Raw genomic sequence first — 25,385 nt, 5'->3', positions numbered from 1 at the left:
TCTATTACTATGAAATTCATAAATGAAGTAATTAATCGTAGGGTTACCATTATCCTGTTTGTAGTGACGAATCTTGTATGTGTTCCTAAGAAAAGAAAAGAAAATTGTCAAAATTTCGGGGTCTTAAAGGGTCGTGGAAACACATAAGAACTCTTGAATGGAATTGGAAAGAGATGTAACTCAGTTCCTTGAAATGGTAAGATCTTTGGCGCAAGAAGAAGGGCTGATCCGTATCATCTTGACTTGGTTCGATTTCTCTATTTTTTAAGAATACCGCTTCTCCTACTCGTATCGAATAGAACATGCTGAGGCAAACCTTCTTCATGTAAAACCCGCTTGATTTAGATCGGAGAATAAATGCGGTTTTATGAAACCATGTGTATATGGCTCGAATCCGTAGTCAATCCTATTTCCGATAGGAGCAGTTGACAATTGAATCCAACTTTTTCCATTATTTTCGTATCCGTAATAGTGCGAAAGGAAAGCCTGGCTCCTACGTATTTCTATTCATCCATCAATCATGGAAAACAAAAGCAAATAGTTTAAATTTCAGGAATCAGTAGATCCTACCAACATTCAGAAAAAGGGTAAAAATACCGATTACCAGTACCAACAGTCAGCCATTTCTTGTAACTGCAATTCAATCACCGACACCGAGTAATCGATTTCTTTTCTCTCTCAAGTACAGTTTCCATGGAGGTGTTCCCACATTTAATTGCGACAGGCTCCTACTTGTTTGTGGGACTGCAGTTCCCACTAATCAGAAGCATATGTAAGTCGTTGGCTTTCTCCATCAACCCGGCATCTTCAAATGCACTCAAAACGCTGTTACAGGCAGATATATCGAACTCTGTGGTTGTCGACTGTTTCCACTGATTAAAAACTTCTCCCACTTCCTTCATATGCCCAAGAATCAGATACGATGAAAGAATGCATATGTAGTTTCTGCTTGTCATTTTTTGTTTCGTCATTCTTAGAGATTTCCATATCTGATCAATTTTATCTTTGTCCCCCAAGCCTGCATACAGCATGACAAGAAAGTCGTACGTTATCCATTCTCTTTGTGTGATGCCTTTCTCTATTTCGATAGGAGAGATCGAATCGGCACTTGTAAGACGGCTGGCAGTTACATAAATATTTACAAGGTTGATATATCTCTGCCAATCATCATTGCAACCGGAGTCGCATCTCATTTCATTCAGAATCCTTTGAACTTGATCAATGTTTAGAGCTGCAGCACATGAACTTATCCAAAGATTGTAAGTAAAGATATCCGGTTCAACTTTCTGTCTCTTCAGTTCTTCTACAACAGAAGAAACCTTCTCGACCTGCCCAACTGACATGTACAGAGTCATAATCTCGTTGTAGAGAAGGGCAGAGAACGAGAGCTTTGACCCCTTTATCCTCTCATAAAGTTCTTCGGCCTTTTCAGTCAATTTTGCGGCAGCATAAGAGTGGAGAAGAGCAGTGTAAGTTTCACTTGTCTTTGCAGTCAGAGGTAAATCTTCGAAATAGCGTTCAGCAGCATCAATACCAAAAACTTTTGTCATCAAGTCAATACGAATAGCATAGTCAGTGTCTGATAACTTGTATTCTTCATGACTAACCATCCATTCTGATATCTGCAAGCTTGAATGGGTAAGGTAAAGAAAATTGACAATCAATTCTAACTGCGAAATCAAAAGCCACACGAACTATAAGGCACAAACATTTCCACACAGATGCAAGATGAAGCTTTGTTGGTCAAATTATGGTTTTTGGCCTAACACTATACTCAACTTGGAGATTGAAGTATTGTACTTTAATTTGGCATAACCTGACCCTGCCACTATTACTATCATTAATGTTGTCTTGATGCAAATCGCTCTCACCGTGAAAAATAATTTATTAGTCTGCTAAGGTGAAATTATTTTTAAAGAAAAAAAGAGTCCAAGTCATGAGATTGAGCTTGAAAATTCTTTTTATGACAAATTAATGAAAAATAACTATTTTGGTTACCAAAATTTCATCTTTTAAATGATGTAAGAAATTCGATTGTCAGGTTTTTAAATAAAATACATCAGCTGACTTATGAGAAACGGTGTCAATGATTTGGACTAAGGCATACTATTAATAATAGTAAGAGAACAAAATTATTCCAAATTACAGTACACGGATTGGCCATCTCACTATTGCAGTGGTTAAGGTGTTAGGTGTTGGAACCTACATCCAAGGATTGAGCCCTGAGACACACCCTCTTCAATGTATCCAAATAAAAGTATAGTACAGGGAATAAAACCTGTAATTTGACCAACTTTGTTTCTGATATTAGAAAGGGGAAAAGAAAAAGAGACTAACCTAATGTTGCAAGGTGCAACTCACAAAGGACTACTATTATAACAGAAAGAAAAAGGGATTTGGGACTTTCCTACATCCATAACATCGGACTTTTATATCTCACACTCGAAAAAAGAAAATCATTCTTGGTATCGATAAAAATTCTCATCAAAACCAACTTTCACAACATGCCCTCTTACAACTGAAACAAAGAACGGGTGAAATAATAAAGTGACTGTGAGACACTATAATAGTAATCAAATTACACCTATAAAAACCGCAAGCGAGAAGAAAGTTTTCGTATTTCAATGGATCAGAGGAAGTAAATGAACTCTAAAGTGAAAGAGGTAAATAGTGCACTTCTACAAGCAAGCCTTAGTAGAGACTTAAATCTACTACAAAAGAAGAGACATGTATGATATATCCGTAGTTAACATTACAAGATCACTGTTGCTATATAGCTAAACATCCAAGTAGGGGTGTAATTGGATTGAATCAAACCAAACTCAAATAATGGTAAGCTCAAGCTCGAGCTTGACTCAAAATTCAACGCTCGATGCTCGGCTTGAGCCCGATCAAACATATATTTCTAAGCTTGAGCTTGGCTCAAGACTTAATAGAACTACTAGAGTTTGAGCTCAACTAAACTCATTTATCAATTTTCATACTCAAGATTGAAATCAAGATCGATTAAGCCAGTTCAAATGAGCTTGTACTTAAGCTCTTTCTATATAATAAGGGTAAAAATGTAATTTCATAACGTAAAAACATATTAAAATGAAAAGCTTGATTAGGCTCATGAGCTGTTCGGATTGAGCATTAAGGTGCTTGAATTTGGCTTGATTGATAACTCGAGCTACTAAAGCTTGAACTCAACTTGATAATTACTAAATCAAATTCAAGTTTTTTCTAGTCAAACTTGAATAGTTTGATAACAACACTGTCTCATTTACACCCTACATCCAAGCTAATCAAACGGCAAACCCTAATGTGTTGCAAAAATCTTCTGTAGACAAAAGATTAACCTAACATACATACTAAGATATTCTCTATTTGTTGACAAATACACACACACACACATATTATCTCTTTAATTATTTGTTTAACATTTGCAACAAATCAGACCATTCCCCTAAGCAATGGATTACTATCAGACATGTCAATTGGGCAAGTCAAGTTGATTTTGAATCAAGTCAATTTAAATTGAGTCAATTGAAGTTTTTAAAATTTTTGCGTAACATTGGTTCAGGTAAACCTTGGGTTAAGATCCATTGGATCTTTCAGGTTGGAGGCCAAGGTTTTTAGGCCGGGTTATTGGTTTGAGTCATTTTGAGTTTCGGTTCATTCAGGTTCGCGCCAGTTTTGGAATCAGATCCTTTCAGGTTTGGGTTGTACACTTCTTATGATCAAATTAGGTTGGGTTGAGTTTGATTCCAAGTTGATTGAGTAGGATTCGGGTCAAGTTGACAAGTCTAATTGCTATGACTCCAATTGACCCAATCAAGGTTAATCAAATCTAAGGATTCAAGCATTATTTTTCTGAAGCCGCAAAAGTGATGGAAAGTTTCATCAAGGATTATTAAACTAAGCAAGCATTTCTAGATTCCTTAGGCAAATCAAACCAACCCAACAACACCCAAATCTTAATTTCATTCTAATTGACTTCAATTACTGAGTAAAAATATACCTCGAGAGCATGCTTGAAACGCTGAGATTTTCTAAGGTCTTTAGAAATTTGGCGGAGATCAGAGATGGAAATCCGGTTGCCCTCACCCACCCATTTCTCTATAACGGAGGTGGCGCTCCGTTTCGGAAGGCGCAACCGGAAAATGCGGCTTCTCAGATCATCGGTTTCCGAATTATTTATATAATCGTCCGTGTATTCGGTGCTGACGGAGCCCGAAGACAACAGCCTCGACATGCACCGTTGGCTGCTTCTCCTGCACACACACACATATATGTATTTTACAGTTTGGGAAAATTGATGTTTGAGAAATGAAAAGATTTTAACTTAAGAACAGCTAATAAGAATTGAATTTGATCCAGTTTAATAAAATTATCTTTTTTTAAAAAATAAATTCTTTGAAATGGAAATTTATGAGAATGAAGATAGTTACCGTCTGAGACTAAGAAAGAGGGAACGCGACGCCATGGAAATTGATATAGAGCTCTTTTAGCTTAAGCTTCCCTTCCCCACTTGTTCCTTTTGGGAATTCTCCAGGATTACTGCAGGGGTGTTTAGTTAATAAACATGTCCATATGGGTCGGGTCGGATCAGTACGCAGCCTTAAACGGGTCACTGACTAGCTTAGACAGCTGTATTTTTTTAATATACCTTTGTGTAAATATATACATTATCAATTTCAAAATTAAACAAATTAATTTCTCTACAAAATAATTTCTCTCTCTTAACTTTAACATGAGAATCAGGAAAAACAATCAAAACCAAAATTCATAAGAAAAACATATTTCAGTTTTCTTATTGAATCATATTATAAAATTTTTCAAAAAGAATTTTATGGTCAACTCAAAATTTAGACTTTCTTTTTTGGCGATTTTTACTTCAGACCGATTTAGTATTACTTCTAAGAAGCACTCTTAACATAAAAAAAATATTGCTAAATAAGATGCTTTTAAGCTCAAAAGCGCTTTTGAGAAGCAATGTTAAACTAAGCTTTTATTTGCTTCTTCATCCATAATTAAATTTATCCAAGAAATTGAAAAACCAAAAAAGAAGAGAAAACTCCATTCCAGCTTATTACACACTTTTTCAAGATCCAACTTAATGACCATAGCACAATTTTTCCCTTTCATCTTTTTGAGCAAGTGCATAATCTTTTAGACAATAGTGACATTATTCGAGGAGTGGCCTTCCAGGAACAAAACTACCCTGAAATGGAGAAATTTTCCTATAAAAGGGGCCTTAGTTTCATAACCATGACTTATGTGATAATCTTGTAGATCGTATTACCTAGAGTAATCAGGCGGAATTGTGAAAAAGAGGTTGCCTCTTTGGATTTGGGAATAAGAGCGACCAATGTCTCATTAAAGGTAGTGGGAACAACGACATTTAGGAAAGTCATAGAAATCTTAGAAACCGTCGAGATGATTTTCTACTTCACTTCAGACCAAAGGTGTTGATAGAAAATGGGTGTAGTTTGGACTTGGGGCTTTAAAAGGTTTGAGGAACCAAGTTGCTTTTTCTATATCCACAAAGGAGATTTCAAATAAAAGAAATTGAATATTTGAGTTTGGAAAACAAGGCAAGTTAAGATCGACGGTTGGCGTTTTATCAGCAGCAAAAGAAGAAAACAATACACATAACAAGGAAGCAAGCTGCAAGAAATATTTTCCTTGCTCACAAACGTGCAACAAGCAATGAAATGAATAAATTGTAATAAAATCGTGGGGCTCTTTGATGTTATTGGAAAGTGGATAACTAAAAGAAGAGTTATAGAGAACTTAGTGCAAGATCATTTCATCAAGCTTTTCACTACTTCCAAGGAATCATCTACACTCGTTTCCTCATGTGTCAATATTGAAAATTGACCAACTATGCTGCTGTGATAATTTTTTTTGTTGAAGAGCATGCAGCTTGTAAACATGCTGCAGCACGTATGCTTGTTGTAACAACAAGGTTTCATTGATTTTCATATTAATACGAAGGGAATTTTGGTCTGCACAATGAAAATTAATACGAAAACGTTAGCTAACCTAGGTTAAGGATGATGACCAACCCTAACTCTATAAATAGGCTAATTAGAAACTTGTTTAGAGACAGTTTTCATATTATAAGTTTTTCCTTGTAATTTAGTTTTTAGTTTTTCTTTTCCAATTATTTTCATTTGTGTTCTTCAGAAGACTTGATTTGTAAATACGATCAAACGTTTAAGGATCTCTGCACTTCATTAATAAAATACAATTAGGATTCTCTAAACTTTATTATTGATTTATTTTTTATGCAAATATTTGTTATCAAGTTTATTATGTTTATGTATTCTGTGAGGAACTAATCCTCATATGTGGGATTAGCAAATGGAAGTGTGATTGACTAATTGTTATGTAAGATTTTCTTAGTGGATCAACTGTTTGGTAGAGGAAGAACTTAACCCATAGGCTTGACGACCCTAGGAAGCCATTTAGGTGGGAATTAACCCAAAATTGGTATGGTCTATTCGTAAACACCTTAGCCCCGAACCGGTCTGGACTTGAGGTCGAGAGATAACTAGTTCTAGCCGACTCGTTAGTTTAGTGGAATATTGAGAGATCCTGCTAAGGTAATGACTAGTTGATTGAATAGAAACCCGAAATAGGAATTTGTTATGATCATCGAAGCGAGCTAATCACCCATGTCTACATTTGATTAAGTTTAGAAATTAGTTATCCGAAGTCCTTTTTATTTATGCAGTTTTTATTTCTTTATGTATAAAACCCCCAAAATCCTTCATTTATGTTTTATTGTAATATAATTTATTTAAACTACTAATTACTTCTATTTACATTTAAGTTAACTTGAATCTAGTACTCGTCTCCTTTGGGTACGATCGATCCTCAGAGTACTTACTTATTTTGTTGTAAAATTATATTATAATCTGATCCATATACTTGCGGATACCGCCTCAATTCCATATATTTAGTTACAGTACTTACACTCTAAATATTAGTACGTCCGGAAGCGGTCAGCAATGTAACTAACAATGTCAAAACTTAACCTAAATTTTGAAATCTAGAAAAAAAAATTGAAGTAAAAGTATAAATACTAAATTTTTATTTTACAATGAATATAAAGAATATAAGGAAAAAGGGTAGGACAAATAATTTTTATTAATGAGAACCATAAATAACGTAATAACGTAATGGATGGTTGCATAAAATAATTTCTTAATCTTCTGGAGATCCCCTGATTATGGTTTTTTTTATGCTTGAATTATCTCTTTTGTGTGTAAGTGCTCTGCTTGGGACCTTTCAAATCTCCTTTTGTAAATTGTTGTTATCGATAAAAGAAATTTTGATTGGCAATTGTTTTTAGAAAAAAAAACACTCTCACCATGAACACTCATCTAGACTCTAGAGACAGCAAAGATTTTTTTTTTCTTTTTTACTCGCCTCCAATTTGATTTTTATATAATGGATTTTATTTAATCTTTTAACAATAGATACAATAGTTAATTACTTCATAGAAAGAACATATATATATAATCCCATAATAAGCAATAACATATCGAAGTAGAACTAATAATGCGATCGGGGAACTCCCATTTATACAAACAAATAAATGTGGTGGAAAAAGGAAAAAAGCAATCCTCAAAATCAACAGACAAGGACGACCAAAAACATATTAAACCAAATCCATTATGCAGCAGATAAAAAACAAAGGGGTATTCAAGGAGTAGAAGGAGAAGGAGAAGGTGGTGGAGAGTGGAAAGGAATAGAGGGAATAGCAGTTGGGATTGAGGGCATGCTTGGCAGAGGTGGCAGTGTGGCCCTTGGTACACTTGGCAATGAGGGCAAAGCAGGCATGGTAGGAAGTGGTGGAAGCGCCCGAGGCCTTGGCATTGTTGGTATGGTTGGCTGTGGGGTATTAAGGATAAATGGAAATGGTGGGAGTGTTGCTGTAGGCAAAGTTGGCATTGGAGGCAGCTGCTGAAGGTGACGAGCAGCTTGGCCAACGTTAATGCTTGGCAACGACAAAGCCATCAAGAATGCTAAAGCAATGCAATTGAAATAACCCATTTTTGTCGAGAGATTTTGAAACAAATTACGTAGATGAAAAAAAGTTCTTTATCTGAATAGTTATGAGCGAGGAAAACAAAACATGATATTGGGGTTTATAAATGCATTGGAGTAGTTGGTAATATTTGATCATATATGGATGGAAAAGAGAAAACTTGGTCAATGTCGAAGGTTTTGGTAGCTCATCTTCTCATGGGATATTGGAGTTTAAAATTGGTGAAATGCAGTAGATGTGGTTGGCATACAAGCTACCTCATGTAATCAAGTCAGCCTCTTAATTAAATTAATAATATATGTCATATAGTATACTTCAACAAGTCTCTAACAAGTCTCCAAGTTAGTTAAGTTTCCGGTACTAAGGGTCCGTTTGTTTGGCAGTAAAATGTTTTCCGTAAAATAATTTCTGGAAAATGTTTTACTTTTCTATAAAATGATTTACTGGAAAATATTTTCTGGTGTTTGGATGAATCTGTATAAAATATTTTCTGCTGTTTGGCAGATTTCCTGAAAATATTTTCCAAAAAAATTGTTTTTACACATATTAATAAATTTATATTTTAAATTGTTTTTACATATCAAATTGATTTAAAAGTTTACATACATGACAAATACGATAAATTTAACAACTAAATTGTTAAAATGTCATAAAAAAAAGTTAAGAAAGTGTTTAAAATTAATACACAAGTACGAATAGACTCTTCCCTCCCGTAATAATTTATATAAAAACTGAGTACCTACTAAACATGTAAATCCTCACCCCAATCTTCTACAGTAGCTTCCAAAAAGAATATCCAAAGCGAATGTTAAATTGTTTCCCTTAAAATGTTGGAGACCAAATGCAAAATGGTCAACAACTACAAAATAACTAAAGAAGAGAGAAAACAAACAACAAAGTGTATGCATAACTGGAATAGAAGAAAAGAAAGGTTTATATTGTTCAGTCTGCTTCTTGCATTAGGTAACAATATTCAAAATAAATCTACATTTAAGTCATAATTTCATACACAACGTGACAAATGTAAACGATTACCTATCCCTGTAACCTCAGTTTTTATACACAGATTATAGATGATAGGTTCATATTATTATACTTTATTGTCATGGAACAACCATCTCGTCTCCTTGGGAGACCTGCCATTGCGACAGTTCTTAACATATCGATCGTTATCAGCCGGCCTTTGCTGCATAATTAGAGAGTGAATTCAGTATTCCACCTTTGAACATATAAGGCCAGATCTTAGGGAGCAAAACAAACGGTCAAATTGCTAATAATTCCAACAAACCTTGGCAGTTGAGCTTGATAACATGGAGAGAATGCTGATGCAGATAGAACTTACAGTCATGGCTGGGGACCAGCTATCATACAGAATATCTGCAAAATAGGATCAATGCAAGATTTTGAATGTTGGGTAGCTAGATAATAGACCACATGCATATCACAAAGAGAAGTGCAAAATGGATGCTAATGATCAAGCATCCTTTCCTGTTGTTCTACATTAGACCCTTTACATGGACTCAGAGACAAGTTGCAAAAAAGAAAAAAAAATCCAAGTGAAAGTAAAGCACAGTATGTGTGTGAATGTGGACTAATTTCTCTAAAAGATGATTGACATATGTAGTTATTTTGGTTCAATATGCAAGATTTCCTTATGTTCAAGGTTTTCTATTTGATTTTCAAATACTAAGAAGTAGAGGGTTTGGTACACTCTCTTTATTACTAGCAAAGGTACATCTAATGAATAAGTGAGAAAAAAATTAAATTAAAGAGAACTACAATCAAGTAGGCCTTTCTTTTTTTGCACCTATTGCCTTACAAAAAAGATTGCCTAGGTGCACCCAAATGAGGTTCACTCAAAAAGGTCTAAGGCACTTTTGTTGTCTAGTGCCAAGGTGCAAGCGCACCTAGGAACATGCCTAGACAACACTAACAAAACAATGCAAAATAGATTTCTTAATGGCCAGGAAGGTTGCAATTAATCAACACCTAAAGAAAGAACAGTTCACACCAGAGTGCCATATTCAAAGTCTTCATGAAAATTTACCTAATCACCAACACCTTGAGGATCATGTAAAGCCCACAGACACGAAAGACAAACTTTTAAGACGGACCATATTTTACTTTCTTGTGTGATACATACAACATTCTAGATGGTCAAGACTCATTCATGGCTATGATAAGTAAACTGCTCAAAACAAGTACTTCGCTAAACAGTTAGTCGCATTAAATGCAAAAGATGACCAGCCTTTCTTAGACACCTTCCAGTGAATATTTTTCTCCTAATTAATATTTCCATTAGGTGAACAAGCAACCTCTCTTAGACATCTTTCATAACTAGTAATATGCTAGAACAGAGCATCTCCAAGCATAGGACAGCAACAAAAAAACTCAAACTCTCTAGTAAGTCACCTCTGAAAGAAAAACATGGGGAGAAACTTATCCTATATCAGTCTAGCAATATAATATGCTAGACATTTCTAAGAAACCTTAATATACTCTCAGGCTCACAGTTTGACTAGAAAAACGAATGATGGAAATGGCAACATAACACCATAAGTGAATAGTTCCAATATAAATAGATGGCTCAAGAACTACTATGAACAATGATATAAGATGCTATGTCGGTTATGTAGTTAGTCTTACATCCAAGAAAAGTGCTAATCATATGCAATACCAATGGAACATTAAATGACCTCTCATTTATGCAGATGTCATTTATTGAAATTTATCATGACAATTTGAATTGTAATTTACAAATACCACATGACTAATGGAAACAATGTAACCATAAAGGAGAGTGGGTGGATTAACTTGCCATTCCATTAATTCTTTCTGGAGTCTATTACATGCGATCTTGCTCAAAGCCTACGAAAAGCATATACTCCAAACAAAAAGAGTAAAAAAAAATCAAACAAATAGAGAAACAAAAAAGAAAATAAATCAAACAAATTGGCAGACGCAACCTCAACTAGGGAAAATAGATAACATAAAAATTCTTTTAGAAAAAATATAGAAACCTTGCGTGAATGATCGGATGAGCTAGTCATGGCATCTGCGCGAGCGAACTAGAGAAAAATGAAAAAGAACGGTGCCATCTGCTGTAATTTATAGACTAGGCCCTAAATGTCAATTACTATTGCTCGAGAATTTTGGAGAAAAATGTTAGTAAATCGAAAGAGCCAGAAAATTGATGGCTATCCCCCAAAAAGGCATTGTAATACAGTAAATCGGTCGATCAACGTGGCATGGAGAGGATTGGGCGCTACACTGGATTGCAACTTACCTGGAGGAGAAGATGAAGAACGGAAGAAGGAAAAGGAATGAAGAAAGGAAGAAGGAGAATAAGCCGTACCTGGATGAAGGAGGAACCGGAAAATGTCTTACAGAAATGAAATCCGTAAGACATTTTCCAAAATTAAGGGCTTCTTTTCCCGTGTTTTGTAATTGATTTTACCTAAGGAAAACATTTTCAGCCAAACAAACACTGAAAAAAGCTGAAAAGCTTTTCCGGAAAATATTTTACTTCTAACAAACAGACTCTAATATTTTAAATATTATACTAATATTTTAAATATTGATGGTGTAAATTAACCACATAATACTTGTCAATTGAGATAATTTGCATCAATCCGGATCAGGTCAATTCGGTCAACCTCATGTAATCTGTCTTGCTTCTCTATGGTTTTTATGAGTTGTACTTTCAATTTCACTATCAAACACTAATGGTTCCGATGAGTCTTTTTAGTCATAAACTAAAACAAATAAAAGAAAAATTAGAATGTAAAAATTAAACTAAAAACAAAATTATAAAAATAAAATAAAATGGCTAAATTAATAAAAATAAAGTGTTCTTAATATTTTTGTCCTCGGCAAAGGTCCAAAAGCTTAATGGTCACTAAACTAACTATAAATACGACAAAGGCAAGCGCACCTATCGAACAATAGTATATCTATGGCGAGTAGAGAACATCGTATCCACGAGGACTAAAAGTATTAGTAATTATCATTTTTCTATTATGTAGCCGACAATTTGGAGTGATGTGTTTTAATCTTAATTTACTAAACTAATTTAACTATGAACGCAACAGAGAATGAATCAAGGAAATAATCGAATATTAACCAATGAGATAGACAATATCCAAGAAAGAATCCACCTAAACTTCACCTATTATTATGAATCTGAATTAAACGATTTATTCACTTGTGTTTTGATCCGTAGAAATCCCTAAATTATGTTAATATCTCTTTTGAGAGTTAAAACAACTGACTCTAGGTTGATTAATTGAAATATATTTCTAATTAAAATCCCTATTATCGCACTAACTCGATCTATGGATTCCCTTATTAAATTTGACTCTAATCCGGTAGATTTATGTCGTCCTATTTTTAGGATTGCATGCAACTCCGCTCAATTATACTAGATCTACTTTCAAACAGACTTTTGCTCCATTGAATTAAGCACATTAAACATGAATTAATATCCAAAAAATATTAATACAAGAAATAAGCATACATAATTGAGAACAAGATTCAAGTATTTATCGTGTAAAAACAGACATTAAATAAAAGGATTCATCATCCTCCCTAGGTATCTAGGGAATTAGTTCATAATCCTGAATGGAAACATCTCAAAGTCAGAATAACCGCAAGACATAAAGAAACTCGATAAAACTTCAAAAGAAATTAAAAGGAGATCTTCAATCTTGATGGAAATTTGCTTCCGAGTTGATTCCGATGGTTTCAAAAGAAATTAAAAGGAGATTTCAAAGGAAATCTTCGAGTGTTTTATTCTATCTTCTCTGATCAACCCCTTATGTCTTCTTCTAATTGGTATTTATAGACTTTAGAATTCTCAGAAAGCCTAAAAATTGTTTTTCTGTGTATTTGGGAAGCAGGGTGCTAAATCGACACGGGCTGGTACATGGGCATGTGTCTAGCCCGTGTGGCACACATGGATGTGTGTCCTGCCCGTGTGGAAATGCCCAGGCCATGTGCCTCCTGAAAACAACTCTATTTGTCTGGTTTTGGCTTATTTTTTGCTTCTTTCACTCCCAAATGCTCTCCTAAGTATAGAAACATGAATTTAAATGATTAGGAGCATCAAATTCACTAATTTTCACAATTAATCATCCATAAACGCATTAAGAATGAGATTAAAATATGTTACTTTTATAACTTATCACTTGTTTGATTCAAATCATTTCAAATTTGATTCATTTTCAATCGTTAAATAATAATATTTTCACTTGTTTAACCATATAATACTTGTCAATTGAGACAATTTGCATCAATCCGGATCAGGTCAATTCGGTTAAAAGATTTTTTTAGATCGTTTTAAGTTCGAATCAATGTTGTGTTCGAGCTTTTTTATTTTAGGTAATTCGAATTTTGCAATCAAAATTTTCATGTAAGATCATTTCAAATTATTTGTTTGATTCAAATCATTTTAAATTTAAGTAATTTTGAAGCGTTAAATAATAATGTTGGGTAAAAACTAAGAGGTCTGCCTCAAGTTGAACTTGCCATTAGCATTAGGCAGTCTACAAGCAAGCAAGAAATAGGAAATTAGAACTACCAAAAAGCTTGCTTCTTGGGAGAGTTTTTGTCTTAAAGTACTCAACACTAAATTGTTATAATAATTTCTATTTACTCGCCTAATTTAATTTTTGTATAATGCTTTGTGTTATATAATCAGTTTTAATAGCCTATATTCGAAATTTTATTTTTTATTTTTTAAGAATTTATTTATTTTACCTTTTATATTTTAAAATCCAAATCCAATCGCTAACCCTATTAATACTCTTTTATAATAAACTTGAATTTAATTGAAAAACTTTAATAGTGTTAGGAAGACAACTTGTATTTTAAATCAAAAATAGAAAGATTAATTTTAAAAAATAAAATTCTAAAGGTATCGAAAAATAGAAAAACTAGAATCATATTTTAATGTTTTGAAGTTTTGTATTTGATTCTTACATAAGGCGTCAATTTCAGGGTTGAAACCTTTGAATGTTGATTTGGTTGAGGATTAAGAAATGTATTTTATCTCAACTCTTCCTTGTTTAAAATACATATATTGGGTGTTAATGTAGGCAGAAGATATAATATAAACTAGGAAATACATTGAAAAAATAAATTAAAATAGATTAATCTGAGGAACATTGCAAGAGCTAATCAGGCAGATTTCATGAATATACTCCCATAACAAGCAAATAACAAATCAAAGTACAACAGATTATGGAAAATGGGAAACTCCCATTTCTACAAACAAATACTATCTGTGTTGAAGAACAAACAATACTCCAAATCAAAAGACGAAGACGACTAAAAACACCTTAATCAAAATCTAGTATATATGTAGCCACATTTTATCTGTCAATGGACAGGGGAAGAAATGGGTATTTCAAGGAGTAGAGGAAGGAGAAGGTGGTGGAGAAAGGAATGGAATTAAGGGAATTGCAGTTGGGATTGTTGGGATTGAAGGCATGCTTGGCAGAGGAGGCAGTGTGGCCGTTGGTATAGCAGGAAAAGTAGGCAAAGCAGGCATGGTAGGAAGTGGTGGAAGCGCCCCAGGCCTTGGCATTGTTGGCTGCGGGAGATTAGGGATAGATGGCAATGGTGGGAGTGTGGTTGTAGGCAATGTTGGCATTGGTGGCATCTGCTGAAGGTGGCGAGCTGCTAGGCCAACATCAATGCTTGAAAACGACAAAGCCATCAAGCATGCTAAAGCAATGCAATTGAAATAACCCATTTTGTGGAGAGATTTTGAAACTAATTAAGCAAATGAAACAAAGTGTTTTATCTGAATAGTTATGAGTGAGGAAGAGAAGCATGGTGTTGGGGTTTATATAGGCATTGGAGCAGTTGTTAATATTTGATCATTATATATGGTTGAAAAGGAGGAAACTTGGTCAATATTAAAGGTTTTGGTAGGTCATCTTCTCATGCATACTGGAGTTTAAAACAGGTGAAATGCAGTTGTGGTTGGCAGGGAAGCTACTCAAGTAATGAATTCACCTATTAGCTTCGAACTTCACATGCATGCGTTATTAAATATTACGACAATTGAGGTAAAATAATATTTTTATTTAAATTATTAAATATAATTAAAATATAAAAACTTATCAATTCAAATATTATAATAAAAAATTTAAATAATAATTAAAACATTTTTAACATATTCAGCATAATATAATTTTACTTTTATGTCCAAAGTAATATTATTCAAAATAATAATTAATTAACATAATTAACCCTAATGTTAAGTAAATGATAATTAAAATGCTTAAAATTCTATTCAAATAATAATTCTATTTTACACTAATTAATAATGGTAAATTATAATTATAATTTTGAGAACCTTTTTCTTTTCCTATATTTTAGACTTAGAGTTCTATTTAAGTAATAACTTTACTTTAAAATTAGCACAATTAAATATATTTAAATGTGTAATAATCTTTTGTCTCGCTTCTTTGATGCTACCAAAACAGAAGCTTGCCTATCTTTATTGCTATCCGAACCAAACTTATTGTCAAGTTTGTCTTTACTCAACAAATGACCCTTCACATCCTTGAACGAGAGTTTGCCTCTGCCACAAATCAGGATCTCCCTGAAAGACTTGTATGAAGAGGGTAAAGAGCATAGTAATATCATAGCCTAATTTTCACCGTCAACCTTAACCTCAACAATCTTTAAATCATTCAAAAGAGTAATAAGTTGACTAATGTGATCTCTAATAAGCTCACATTTGTTCATGCGAAACGTAAATAGATGTCATTTCAACACTAAATGGTTAGGCAGTGACTTAGTCGCATAAAAAGTTTCTAACATTTTCCACAAAGCGGATGAGACTTTCTCCATCAATACCTCTTGCAATACCCTATTCGCGAGACACAACTGGATTGCAGATATGACATTTTCATCAAGCTCTTCTCATTGTCTGATCTAGATTCTTAGGCTTTTTCCCGGTAGTGACCTTTTTCAGGCCGGTCTAAACTAGAATTGCCATCATTCGAACTTGCCACAGATTAAAATTTGTGAAACCATCAAACTTTTCAATGTCAAACCTTATTGCTGCCATCTTTGAACAGGCTGATCTACGAAAATTGAATTAGCTCTGATACCACTTGTTAGGAATCAACCCGATTAAGCAACAAATAAGTAAAATTTGAGAAAAGATTGAGAAATTGAATACACTAATTTGACGTGAAAAAACCCCTCCAAAGAGGATTAAAAACCACAAGCAAAGATAATTTTACTATAATAGCAAAACAACGAAGAGTACAAAAGATGGAGATAAAAACTAAACCCCGAAACCCGAAAACAAAGAACCCTCAAAACGTAAACACAAAATTCTCCAAAAGTGTTATGAGTTCTAATCTTTAATGGGTGGTTTTTTCAAGGTTGTAAAAGAGCCTATTTATAGGAAAATTCGTAAGTCAAATAATAATAAAATAATCTAAACTAATCGGAGTTCGACTGAAACAAATAAACAGAGTTAACTGGAGATTATCTCTCAAATTTGGCTGAAATATGAGTTATACTCAACATACATAAACTTTGATTCAATATGTGATGTCATACATGAACTTTTATTTTGTGCGCTTTTATATATTAAATTTTGATTTGATTCAATTTTCTAAAATCATTAACAACATTATTGAATTAGCATTATTTTACACTGGATATTACATATACAAATAACTATATTAATCCAATATAAAATAAATATTCGTAAAAGTGTATAATTAGATCAAAATCTAAGTTTCATATATACATATGAACAACAATACAAGTTCCATGTGTGTAATTGTACCAAATAAAAGTTCATGTATCAAATTGCACATTGAAACAAAGTTTATGTTTAAATTTAATATTTACCTCATTTAATTATTATTTAATATAACATTGAACTTAAATATAATAGTGTATTTTATAAGTTTAATTTTTAATTATAGTTTACCCTAAATATAATCTATATTTGTATTTTGTTATATCTGTATATACTTCAATTTAATATTTTTAATAGTGATCATTTTCAATTCTCTTATAATAACTAATACTATTATCATTGTTATGTTTATTCTCACTAAAACCAACGTAATCGTTGATCTCAATAGGTTGACTCCTATGAAAAAATTGTCAATAAATTACTGCCTAATGACAAGGTCTTTATCTAATAAAAAGATTCTTCCTCTCTATTTTTGAAAATTGTAAATTTGGTTGTAGGAAAAGAATTAATAAATTAAAAGGTTGTATCATAATTAATTTATTTTTTTATTTACTCACTACACCAAAACAGGTTTTTAGCGGCGTTTTTTTAGGCCTTTAGCGGCGCTTTTTAACGCCACTAAAGATCTTTGCGGAAGGCCGCTAACGAAAACGTCGCAAACGTTTGCAGCGTTTACAAACAAAAACGCCGCTAAAGACCATGTTCTTTAGCGGCGCTTAGAAAAAAAACGCCGCTAAAGACCATGTTCTTTAGTGGCATTTTTTTACAAACGCCGCTAAAGAACATGTTCTTTAGTGGCGCTTTTATACAAAAACGCCACTATTTTGGGGATTTTTTTTATATTAAATTTTTCATTTTTTCGGCCCTCCTGTAGCAAAAATTCAAAAGCAACAATTCAAAAGCAACCAATAGCAATAAATTTATATAATATTTCAACATAAGGGAATAAAATAATATTAATATCAATAAATAAAAGTGAATTCATATTGTTTTTGCAAAAAATGTTAAATGTTAAATGTTAAAATGATAAAAATATTTATGTCATACACTATGAAGGCGGAAGTTGCGACTTAAACATCTTCATCATAATCTGAAGCTGCTGCTGAAGTTCGTCGTACTTTTTTCTCTGCTTTGCTTCTCTCGCTGCAGCCTCTGCTTCCCTCGCTGCAGCTGCTGCTTCCCTCGCTTCCGCCTCTGCTTTAAGTTGTAGCTGGAGTTCTTCATATTTCCTTTGAACCTCAATTGTAGTCGCTTGCATTTGAGCCATCTGGTCTTTTAACCTCTGAACTTCAGCTTGAGCCTGACTCCCCGAAGCCATGTATTGGTGGGAGCTGGATCCAAAATATTGGGTTGGGCTAACAAAAGATCCTTGAAATCGAACCCGACCATACCTTTCAGGACCCAAAACTTCAGTAATAATCCGATTATCAATATCTTCAAGATGAACCGAACTATCACTAGAAGCAATTGCTTCGTACTCCGCCTTTTTATCCTTTAGTTTTTCCTAATAAATATATCACATAGTTAGGAACGCAATATTATATATTGAAAAACATATGCAACATAACAATAGTCACATTACAAGCAATGAATTAAACCATTAGAAAATAAACACTATAAATAACTAAAATAAGTCAAATCGTATTAAGTAAACGTACCATTATTTCAGCAGCTTCAGGAGTCATGGGAGATCCATCTTTCTTCCTATGTGTAATTTCAAAAGTTGAAGGCGTCCAACTTTTGACCGGACGACTGTTCCTACAATATAGTAGTATAAATATTATTTAATAGAAAGTTATACATATTCGACAATATTAAAAATTTAAAATACCTCGCCTCGACTTCACATGCGAAACTTCTCGACCTTACTGTGTGGGTGAATTTTGTTTCACTTTTGCTTATTCCAACTTGTTCACGATCCTACGTTATGAAATTTTTAGTACGTAAATAGAAAATACTATAAACCAAAATAATTACAATAGTTTAGAAGTACGTCGGACCTCGCCTTTATTCAATGCCAAAATCTAACCGCATCTTCCCATTGGTACCTCAACATACCCGGCGGGACATTTTGCAATTTCTCATCGATGGTTGTTTTTGTCTTATAATAATTTTTCTTCAAAGTACTTTTGTTGTCTCTCCATCTTTTTCCCAATGCCTTCTTTACATAAGCATCCGAGACCTCTAAAGCAAACCTCGCCTACAAAACACAAAAAACACAAGTTAATAAAGTAAATATAAATGAAACTATTTCCCAAGCATTATAGATGACATTAACATTTTGTTACCTTAATATTATCGAGGGCTTGGTTTTTGTTGCTATCGGACATTTGATGCCATGACTCGTAGTTTATAGGCAACATATTCGGATTTCGTGCTAAAATGCCCATGTATCCAGCTAAAAGTCGAGCTTCTGATCCAACAGGCTGACCAAAACTGTTTCGTCCAACTTTGACACGCTCGACTGGATCTAACTCGTACAACTCTCTAAGTAGCGTACGTCCTCGACCTCTGCGCGTCCCACCATTTTCAGCTACAAATGGTATATTATAATATAAGAATTTGAAAAATAAATCAACTATAACAAAAACACGCATGTAAATTAAATGTAAAATTACTTTGAACTTCTGTAGGATCCTCAGCTGTAATCGGAACATTTGAAGATCCAACTGCTGTCTGTTGTTCAGTACTATTTGTTTCTGTCGAGTTTGGATTATTTTGAACAATGCTTCCCCTTAGAATTTTTCTTCTAGGCATTTTATCTACAATACACATAAAATAGTTAACAACTTAATAACTAATTACAACAATAACAACACATATAAAACAGTTGAAATATATAATAAGACGAAGATTTAAATTATGATATTACATATAATTAAACAATCGTAAAATCTTACTACATCATTATTCGTAAATATCTTCATCGATATCCTGACGAACCCATCCAAATTGTGCACTAGTACTAGGGGTATTATCGTTTAAGTTTTGTTCTGGAAAGGGCAAAGTTACTGATCTATCGTCGATGTTATCTCTACTTCCACTGCCCATGTCAAACAAGTCTCTAGGGATGTTACGGAGTACAACGTACCAACCCTCATCAGTTGGATCTTTTGAGTAAAAAACTTGTTTGACTTGAGATGAGAATACATACAGCTCATCTATCAGTTGTTGTCCTGTGTGAATCAATCGGTCAAAGTTCACCATTGTAAAACCAAATTGATCTTGCTTAATTCCACGAGCTGTATTAACATCGGCCCAATCACCACGAAATAAGACAACTTTCCATTTGTCGTAGTAATCCAACTGAATTATGTCAGTAAGTTGTCCGAAATATTCCACATTTCCCTCGACAGGATTATTGTCCCTAGCACTAGCATAACTTGTAATTGCAGAATTGACAACTATTCCACAATTTTGCGTTCTCCTCAACCTCTCGCGATATTTTGTATGAAATCTGAATCCGTTGATGAGGAACGCACTATATCTTTTAACCACTCGATTTGGACCTTGGGAGAGCCATTTAACATCGTCGGTTACGTTCTTCCCACTCCAAACCTATTGAATGGAAAGTAAACTGAGTAATTCATTTGTTATAAGAAAACATTATTATTTGTAAGCGGAAGCTCGAACTGCATACCGTTTGGCTTAACCATTCATAAAAAGATTCTGTAAACAACTTATTGATATCTTGATGTTGTGTTCTTCGGGAGTGCAAACGAGATCTCAAAATTTGTTTGTACTCACTGTGTTAAAAAAATGTGATCTTTGTTAGAAGATAAACAGTTATTAGTTTGATAAATATTTATCAAATTTGTAGAACTTACTTCCGTAAAGGTTCCAATAATTCGTGGTGAAACAGAACATATCGATGTGCTTGTACCTACGATAAATGATCTAATTCTGCAATTTTAACTTTTCCGATTGGTTCTCCAAAAATTTGGAACAAATAAGTATCGGCTAAGTTATGGTCCGTGAGTCCAACATTCCTATTTGGTCATTTAACTTTGGTTTCAACATCTTCCAAATATCTTGAGCGAAGGTCATACATTCTTACGCTAAGTAGCCTTCAAAGAATCGATCCTTACGGATATCGCTTTGTTGCGAAGAAGACTTTAATTTGGATAGAAACCTAAACACAATATACAACATTTCTTAATTATTGAAACTAAAGGCATAGAGGTGAATGAAGGAAAACTTTAAAAATTTTAATTAACACCTTTCTATGGGATACATCCATCGATAGAAAACGGGTCCGCCAAGAATTGCTTCGTGTGGGAGATAGATTATCAAGTGAACCATAATGGTGAAGAAGGAAGGTGGGAAGATTTCCTCCATGTTGCCTAAAGTCAAAGCGGCTCGATCCTGTACCTTCTGAAGTTCTTGAACGTCCAAAACTTTGCCACAAATGGCTTTCATTATGTTGGATAGTTCAATTATACAAGACGTCACCTTCTTGGACATACAACATCGTAGAGCCATCGGCGATAAATCTTGCATCAAGATGTGATAGTCATGTGATTTTAGCGAATATAATCTTCGATCTTTAACACTAACACATCGAGATATATTTGATGCATACGCATCTGGAACCTTTATATCCTTCAACACCGTGCAGAACAATTCTTTTTCCATCTTTGACATTGAAAAAATAGAAGGCGGCAACCGATATTTCCCATTCGGAAGTGGATTGGGATGAAGATCAGGTCGGATTCCCATTTGGACTAAATCAAGTCGACTCTGAAGATTGTCTTTTGATTTTCCGTCGACACTCAAAACTGTACCCACAATGTTCTCGCAGACATTTTTCTCAATGTGCATAACATCTAAATCTATGATTTTTCGGTAACCACCGACGATGCCCCATGTAAGAGAACTTCTTCCCATTGTACAACCATTGCGAACATGTTTGTGCAGCACAACAAGGACACGCATAACGACCCTTGGTACTCCAACCGGATAAATTGGCATAAGCGGGAAAGTCATTAATAGTCCACATCAAAGCTGCACGTAAATTAAAGTTCTCCTTTCTCAGCACATCGTATGTCTCGACACCAGCCCACAATTGTTTTAACTCTTCAATAAGTGGCTGCAAATAAATGTCGATATCATTCCCGGGCCCTTTCTCTCCAGGGATAATCATAGATAAGATAAGGGAAGATTGCTTCATGCAAATCCACGGAGGCAGATTGTAAGGAACAAGCACTACTGGCCAAGTACTGTAGGCAGTGCTCATGATCTTGAAAGGATTAAATCCATCAGATGCTAGCCCAAGCCTCACACTCCTAGGATCACTTGCGAAGCTTGGAAATTTATTGTCAAATGATTTCCAAGCTAAAGAATCTGCTGGATGCCTTAATAACCCATCATCGGTTCGTCCATCATGGTGCCACGTCATTGACTCCGCTGTCTTCGACGACATGAAAAGCCTTTGAAGCCTTGGTATCAACGGAAAATACCGCAAAATCTTGACTGGCTTCTTCCGTGACTGTGCATCATTTTCATCGTCGTTCCCATCTTCTGTGTTTCTACTTATCCAACGTGAGTGGCCACATACATGACAGCACTGTTGGTTTCTCCGATCGCCCCAATACAACATGCAATCATTTGGGCAACTATGGATTTTGTTATACCCAAGGCCTAAATCTTTTATCATTTTCTTCATATCTTTGCATGACCGAGGGATTTTTGCAAACGGAAACATTTCTGTCAAAAACTCTAACAGCATTGTCAATGAGTTTCCGGTCCACCCTCCCAAACACTTTAATTGAAAAAGACGAACATAGAAGGACATTTTTGAAAATTTTGATCCCTCATATAGTTCTTCGTTCATGTCATTAAGTAGCGCATAGAACTTCGCGGCTTCTCCATTCGGCTCTTCATGACGTACAGCACTTCCCAGTTCGGTAAAAGCATTTCCACCAATATTACAATCATCAGGGGCCACAAACATCGTATGTCTCGACTGGACACCATGATTGTGCATATTAAATGCATCCCGCAACATACCTTCCATGTCATCCCCTCTATCAGACTGATGGTAAGCAGTATCAGGATAAGTTACATCCATCCTTGAAGAGGAAGTACTAGGCGGGCATTCTCCATGAAAGAACCATTGTTTATAACCCCGAACAAACCCATCAACAATTAGATGCTCATATACAACCTCACGATAATGCCAATTTATGTTGACACATTTCTTACAGGGGCAAAGAATCATGTTCTCTTGGCTTGCATATTGAAATGCAAAATTTAAAAACGTCTGTACTCCATTTCGATAGCCGTTGCTTACCCTTGACAAATTCATCCAAGACCGGTCCATTTCTTAATTATTGAAGTCTGACGTTGACAATAATTTGCACGGGTAAGTTAAAACGCCAGATATTACTATATATGAGTTCTGTAAGTTATGATATGATAGGAAGGTTATGTATTATGTAAGTTATGTAAGTTGTGTATTATGTGAGTTATGTAAGTTATTTAATTTATGTAAGTTATGTAGGCTATGTATTATCTAAATAATGTAAGCTAGGAAGGTTATGTATTATGTAAGTTATGTAATTCAAATTGTAACTTTAATTTATGTATGTTATGTGAATTTTAACTTTAAAACAAATAAAAATAACTTTGAATTAAATTATGTATGTTATGTTAGTTTTAACTAAATTTTTGTAAGTTATCTAAAATTAAACTTAAAATTAAATTAAAAATTAAGCAAAGTGTTCCCCGATATTACAAAAACAATTCAAACTTATTTCAAATCAGTCATGCATAAATATAAATTCTAATTCAAGAAATGAAAAACACTCAACATTGAGATCAATATTCAAGATCAAGGAATGTACCCAATTAATTCACAGACGGAAATTTTTTTAAAAATACTTAGTGAAACTTAATTCAGAGGAAACAGACCGAGATATATTCCCAAAAATAAGCATCCAATGAATATCAGAAAGATATTGCAATCAAAACAAAATTAAACATGAACATATAATTGAAAGGAAAACAAGATAATCAAATAATAATAATAGACGTAAGAAATATTTACCTAAAGTGAAGAGCTAAGGGAAAGATGGCGAGAGTAAAGCCGGTTTCTATGGTGATTTTTATTTTGAATTTTCTTAAAATAAGAAAAATGTGATTTTGTTAGAAAATTAAGTAAAACATTTTTATATTAAAAATTTTATCTATTTATTTATAAAGACTAATTTATTTATTTATTTAAAATTTTTTATAAAGACTAATTTATTTATTTTTGAGTAAAAAATAAAATATAATTTAACTAGTCTCTATGTATTTTTAACTTAAGTTCTAGTCCTAATATAAATAATAATTAATGCATATATATTTAAACTTGAAATTAAAAAATAACCAAAAACAAATTTGAAATTTTAATTATTTAATTATTTAATTTTAAAATCTTATAAAATTATAATACTTAAATGATCTTAAAAATATCATTTTCTCACTTTACTCCTAAATTTCGCTTGACCTAATTTAGTACTACATTCTATTAATTGATTAAGTAACCACATGAAAAGTGACAATGCATTTTAATTACGCCATATATTAATATTTTTTACAAATAGCTTAAAAAAGTAATTAGAGATAATAATGATAAAATCTTTTGGCAAAGATATTGAAGAATTTATTTATACTTGAAGGTAAAGAAAAGGGAAAAGAAGAAACTTAGGCTCAACCCGTCTTGAATCGAAAGTCCGGAGTAGCGTAGGAAAATCGCTCGGGATTTCAAATTGACCTAAAAGCTTTTTAGAAGAAGAATGGATAGGCTATCGAATGCGTTTTCGTTCTTTGGATATTGATGTGGACGATCATCATCCCCACCGGCTTCATCATCTGCTTCCAAACCTTCAGTCCGCTTATCTACTTTCGTCTTTCAATCATTGCCTTTGGGTTTAGGGTTAGAATCATTTGAACTTTGGGGTGTGCTTGATTGATAAATTTTTTATGATTGATGTAAGAGCAAAATCAATGGGAAGGGCTCAATGAATCGAAACCGCATTGCTTTGGAAAACTACAAGTTACCCTTGTTTGGATTGACTTGGAAATGACTGGTAAACCCTAGAAAATGATACTTATGACTAATTTTAGTTTACGCCGATGGTGGATTATGTGATGTAAGAATCGCATTCATCTCGTCTATGCAGGTTTGAATATTGAGACTGATAGAATATTGGAGATAGCTTGTATAATTACAGATGGCGCATGAAGAAGAAAAAGGAAGTTGACGAACTTACCGATGGTTGCGGTACCGGATACGCACGGAGGCTGTGATGCAGCAAAGAAATCGGCGCCGTTCTGGACTACGTTGGGGAACTATTAGGAATTAGGGGAAATTTTAGGGATTTGGGGGAGATGTCTCTTTTGGGGGGTGGAGAATCGGGGAATTAATTTGGTTTTGTTTCGGTCAAAATGGTGGAAAACAAACGACGTCGTTTACGTCAACATATTTAACCCCTTTGCGGCTTTTATAAACAAACGCCACTAACTATATCGCCAAACGCAGTCGTTTCCCCATCAAGTAACTAAACCTTTTGGCGTTTTAGAAAAAACGCCACGAATAATATATAGAAAACGGCATCGTTT

The 25,385-nt window shown here is 33.8% G+C and overlaps 3 protein-coding genes and 1 long non-coding RNA gene across 4 annotated transcripts; all 4 read right to left on the bottom strand.

The window, feature by feature from the left end:
- Positions 1–469: 469 nt before the first annotated feature.
- Positions 470–4,557, bottom strand: LOC105783263 (pentatricopeptide repeat-containing protein At5g09450, mitochondrial). The gene is made up of 3 exons (XM_012608616.2): positions 4,434–4,557; positions 4,004–4,256; positions 470–1,622 (listed from the first exon to the last, which is right to left on the bottom strand). Exons 1-3 carry the CDS (start codon positions 4,466–4,468, stop codon positions 729–731), a joined length of 1,182 nt encoding a protein of 393 aa, XP_012464070.1. The 5' UTR covers positions 4,469–4,557; the 3' UTR covers positions 470–728.
- A 3,141-nt stretch (positions 4,558–7,698) lies between these two features.
- LOC105781314 (vegetative cell wall protein gp1-like) lies at positions 7,699–8,049 on the bottom strand. Its single transcript, XM_012605848.1, has one exon. The coding sequence runs from the start codon at positions 8,047–8,049 to the stop codon at positions 7,699–7,701; it is 351 nt and encodes a 116-aa protein (XP_012461302.1).
- A 906-nt stretch (positions 8,050–8,955) lies between these two features.
- On the bottom strand, positions 8,956–10,848 carry LOC105784596 (uncharacterized). Its single transcript, XR_001130590.2, has 2 exons — positions 9,333–10,848; positions 8,956–9,230 (listed from the first exon to the last, which is right to left on the bottom strand). It is a non-coding gene; the product is annotated as an uncharacterized LOC105784596 (long non-coding RNA).
- A 3,602-nt stretch (positions 10,849–14,450) lies between these two features.
- On the bottom strand, positions 14,451–14,798 carry LOC105784569 (uncharacterized). Its single transcript, XM_012610472.2, has one exon. The coding sequence runs from the start codon at positions 14,796–14,798 to the stop codon at positions 14,451–14,453; it is 348 nt and encodes a 115-aa protein (XP_012465926.1).
- Positions 14,799–25,385: the final 10,587 nt, after the last annotated feature.

The sequence above is a fragment of the Gossypium raimondii genome, chromosome 13 (genome assembly GCF_025698545.1).
Source record: "Gossypium raimondii isolate GPD5lz chromosome 13, ASM2569854v1, whole genome shotgun sequence".
In the NCBI taxonomy this organism is placed as follows: Eukaryota; Viridiplantae; Streptophyta; class Magnoliopsida; order Malvales; family Malvaceae; genus Gossypium; species Gossypium raimondii.
Note: the sequence above shows the minus strand (reverse complement) of the source record. Positions and strands in the feature narration are given on the sequence as shown.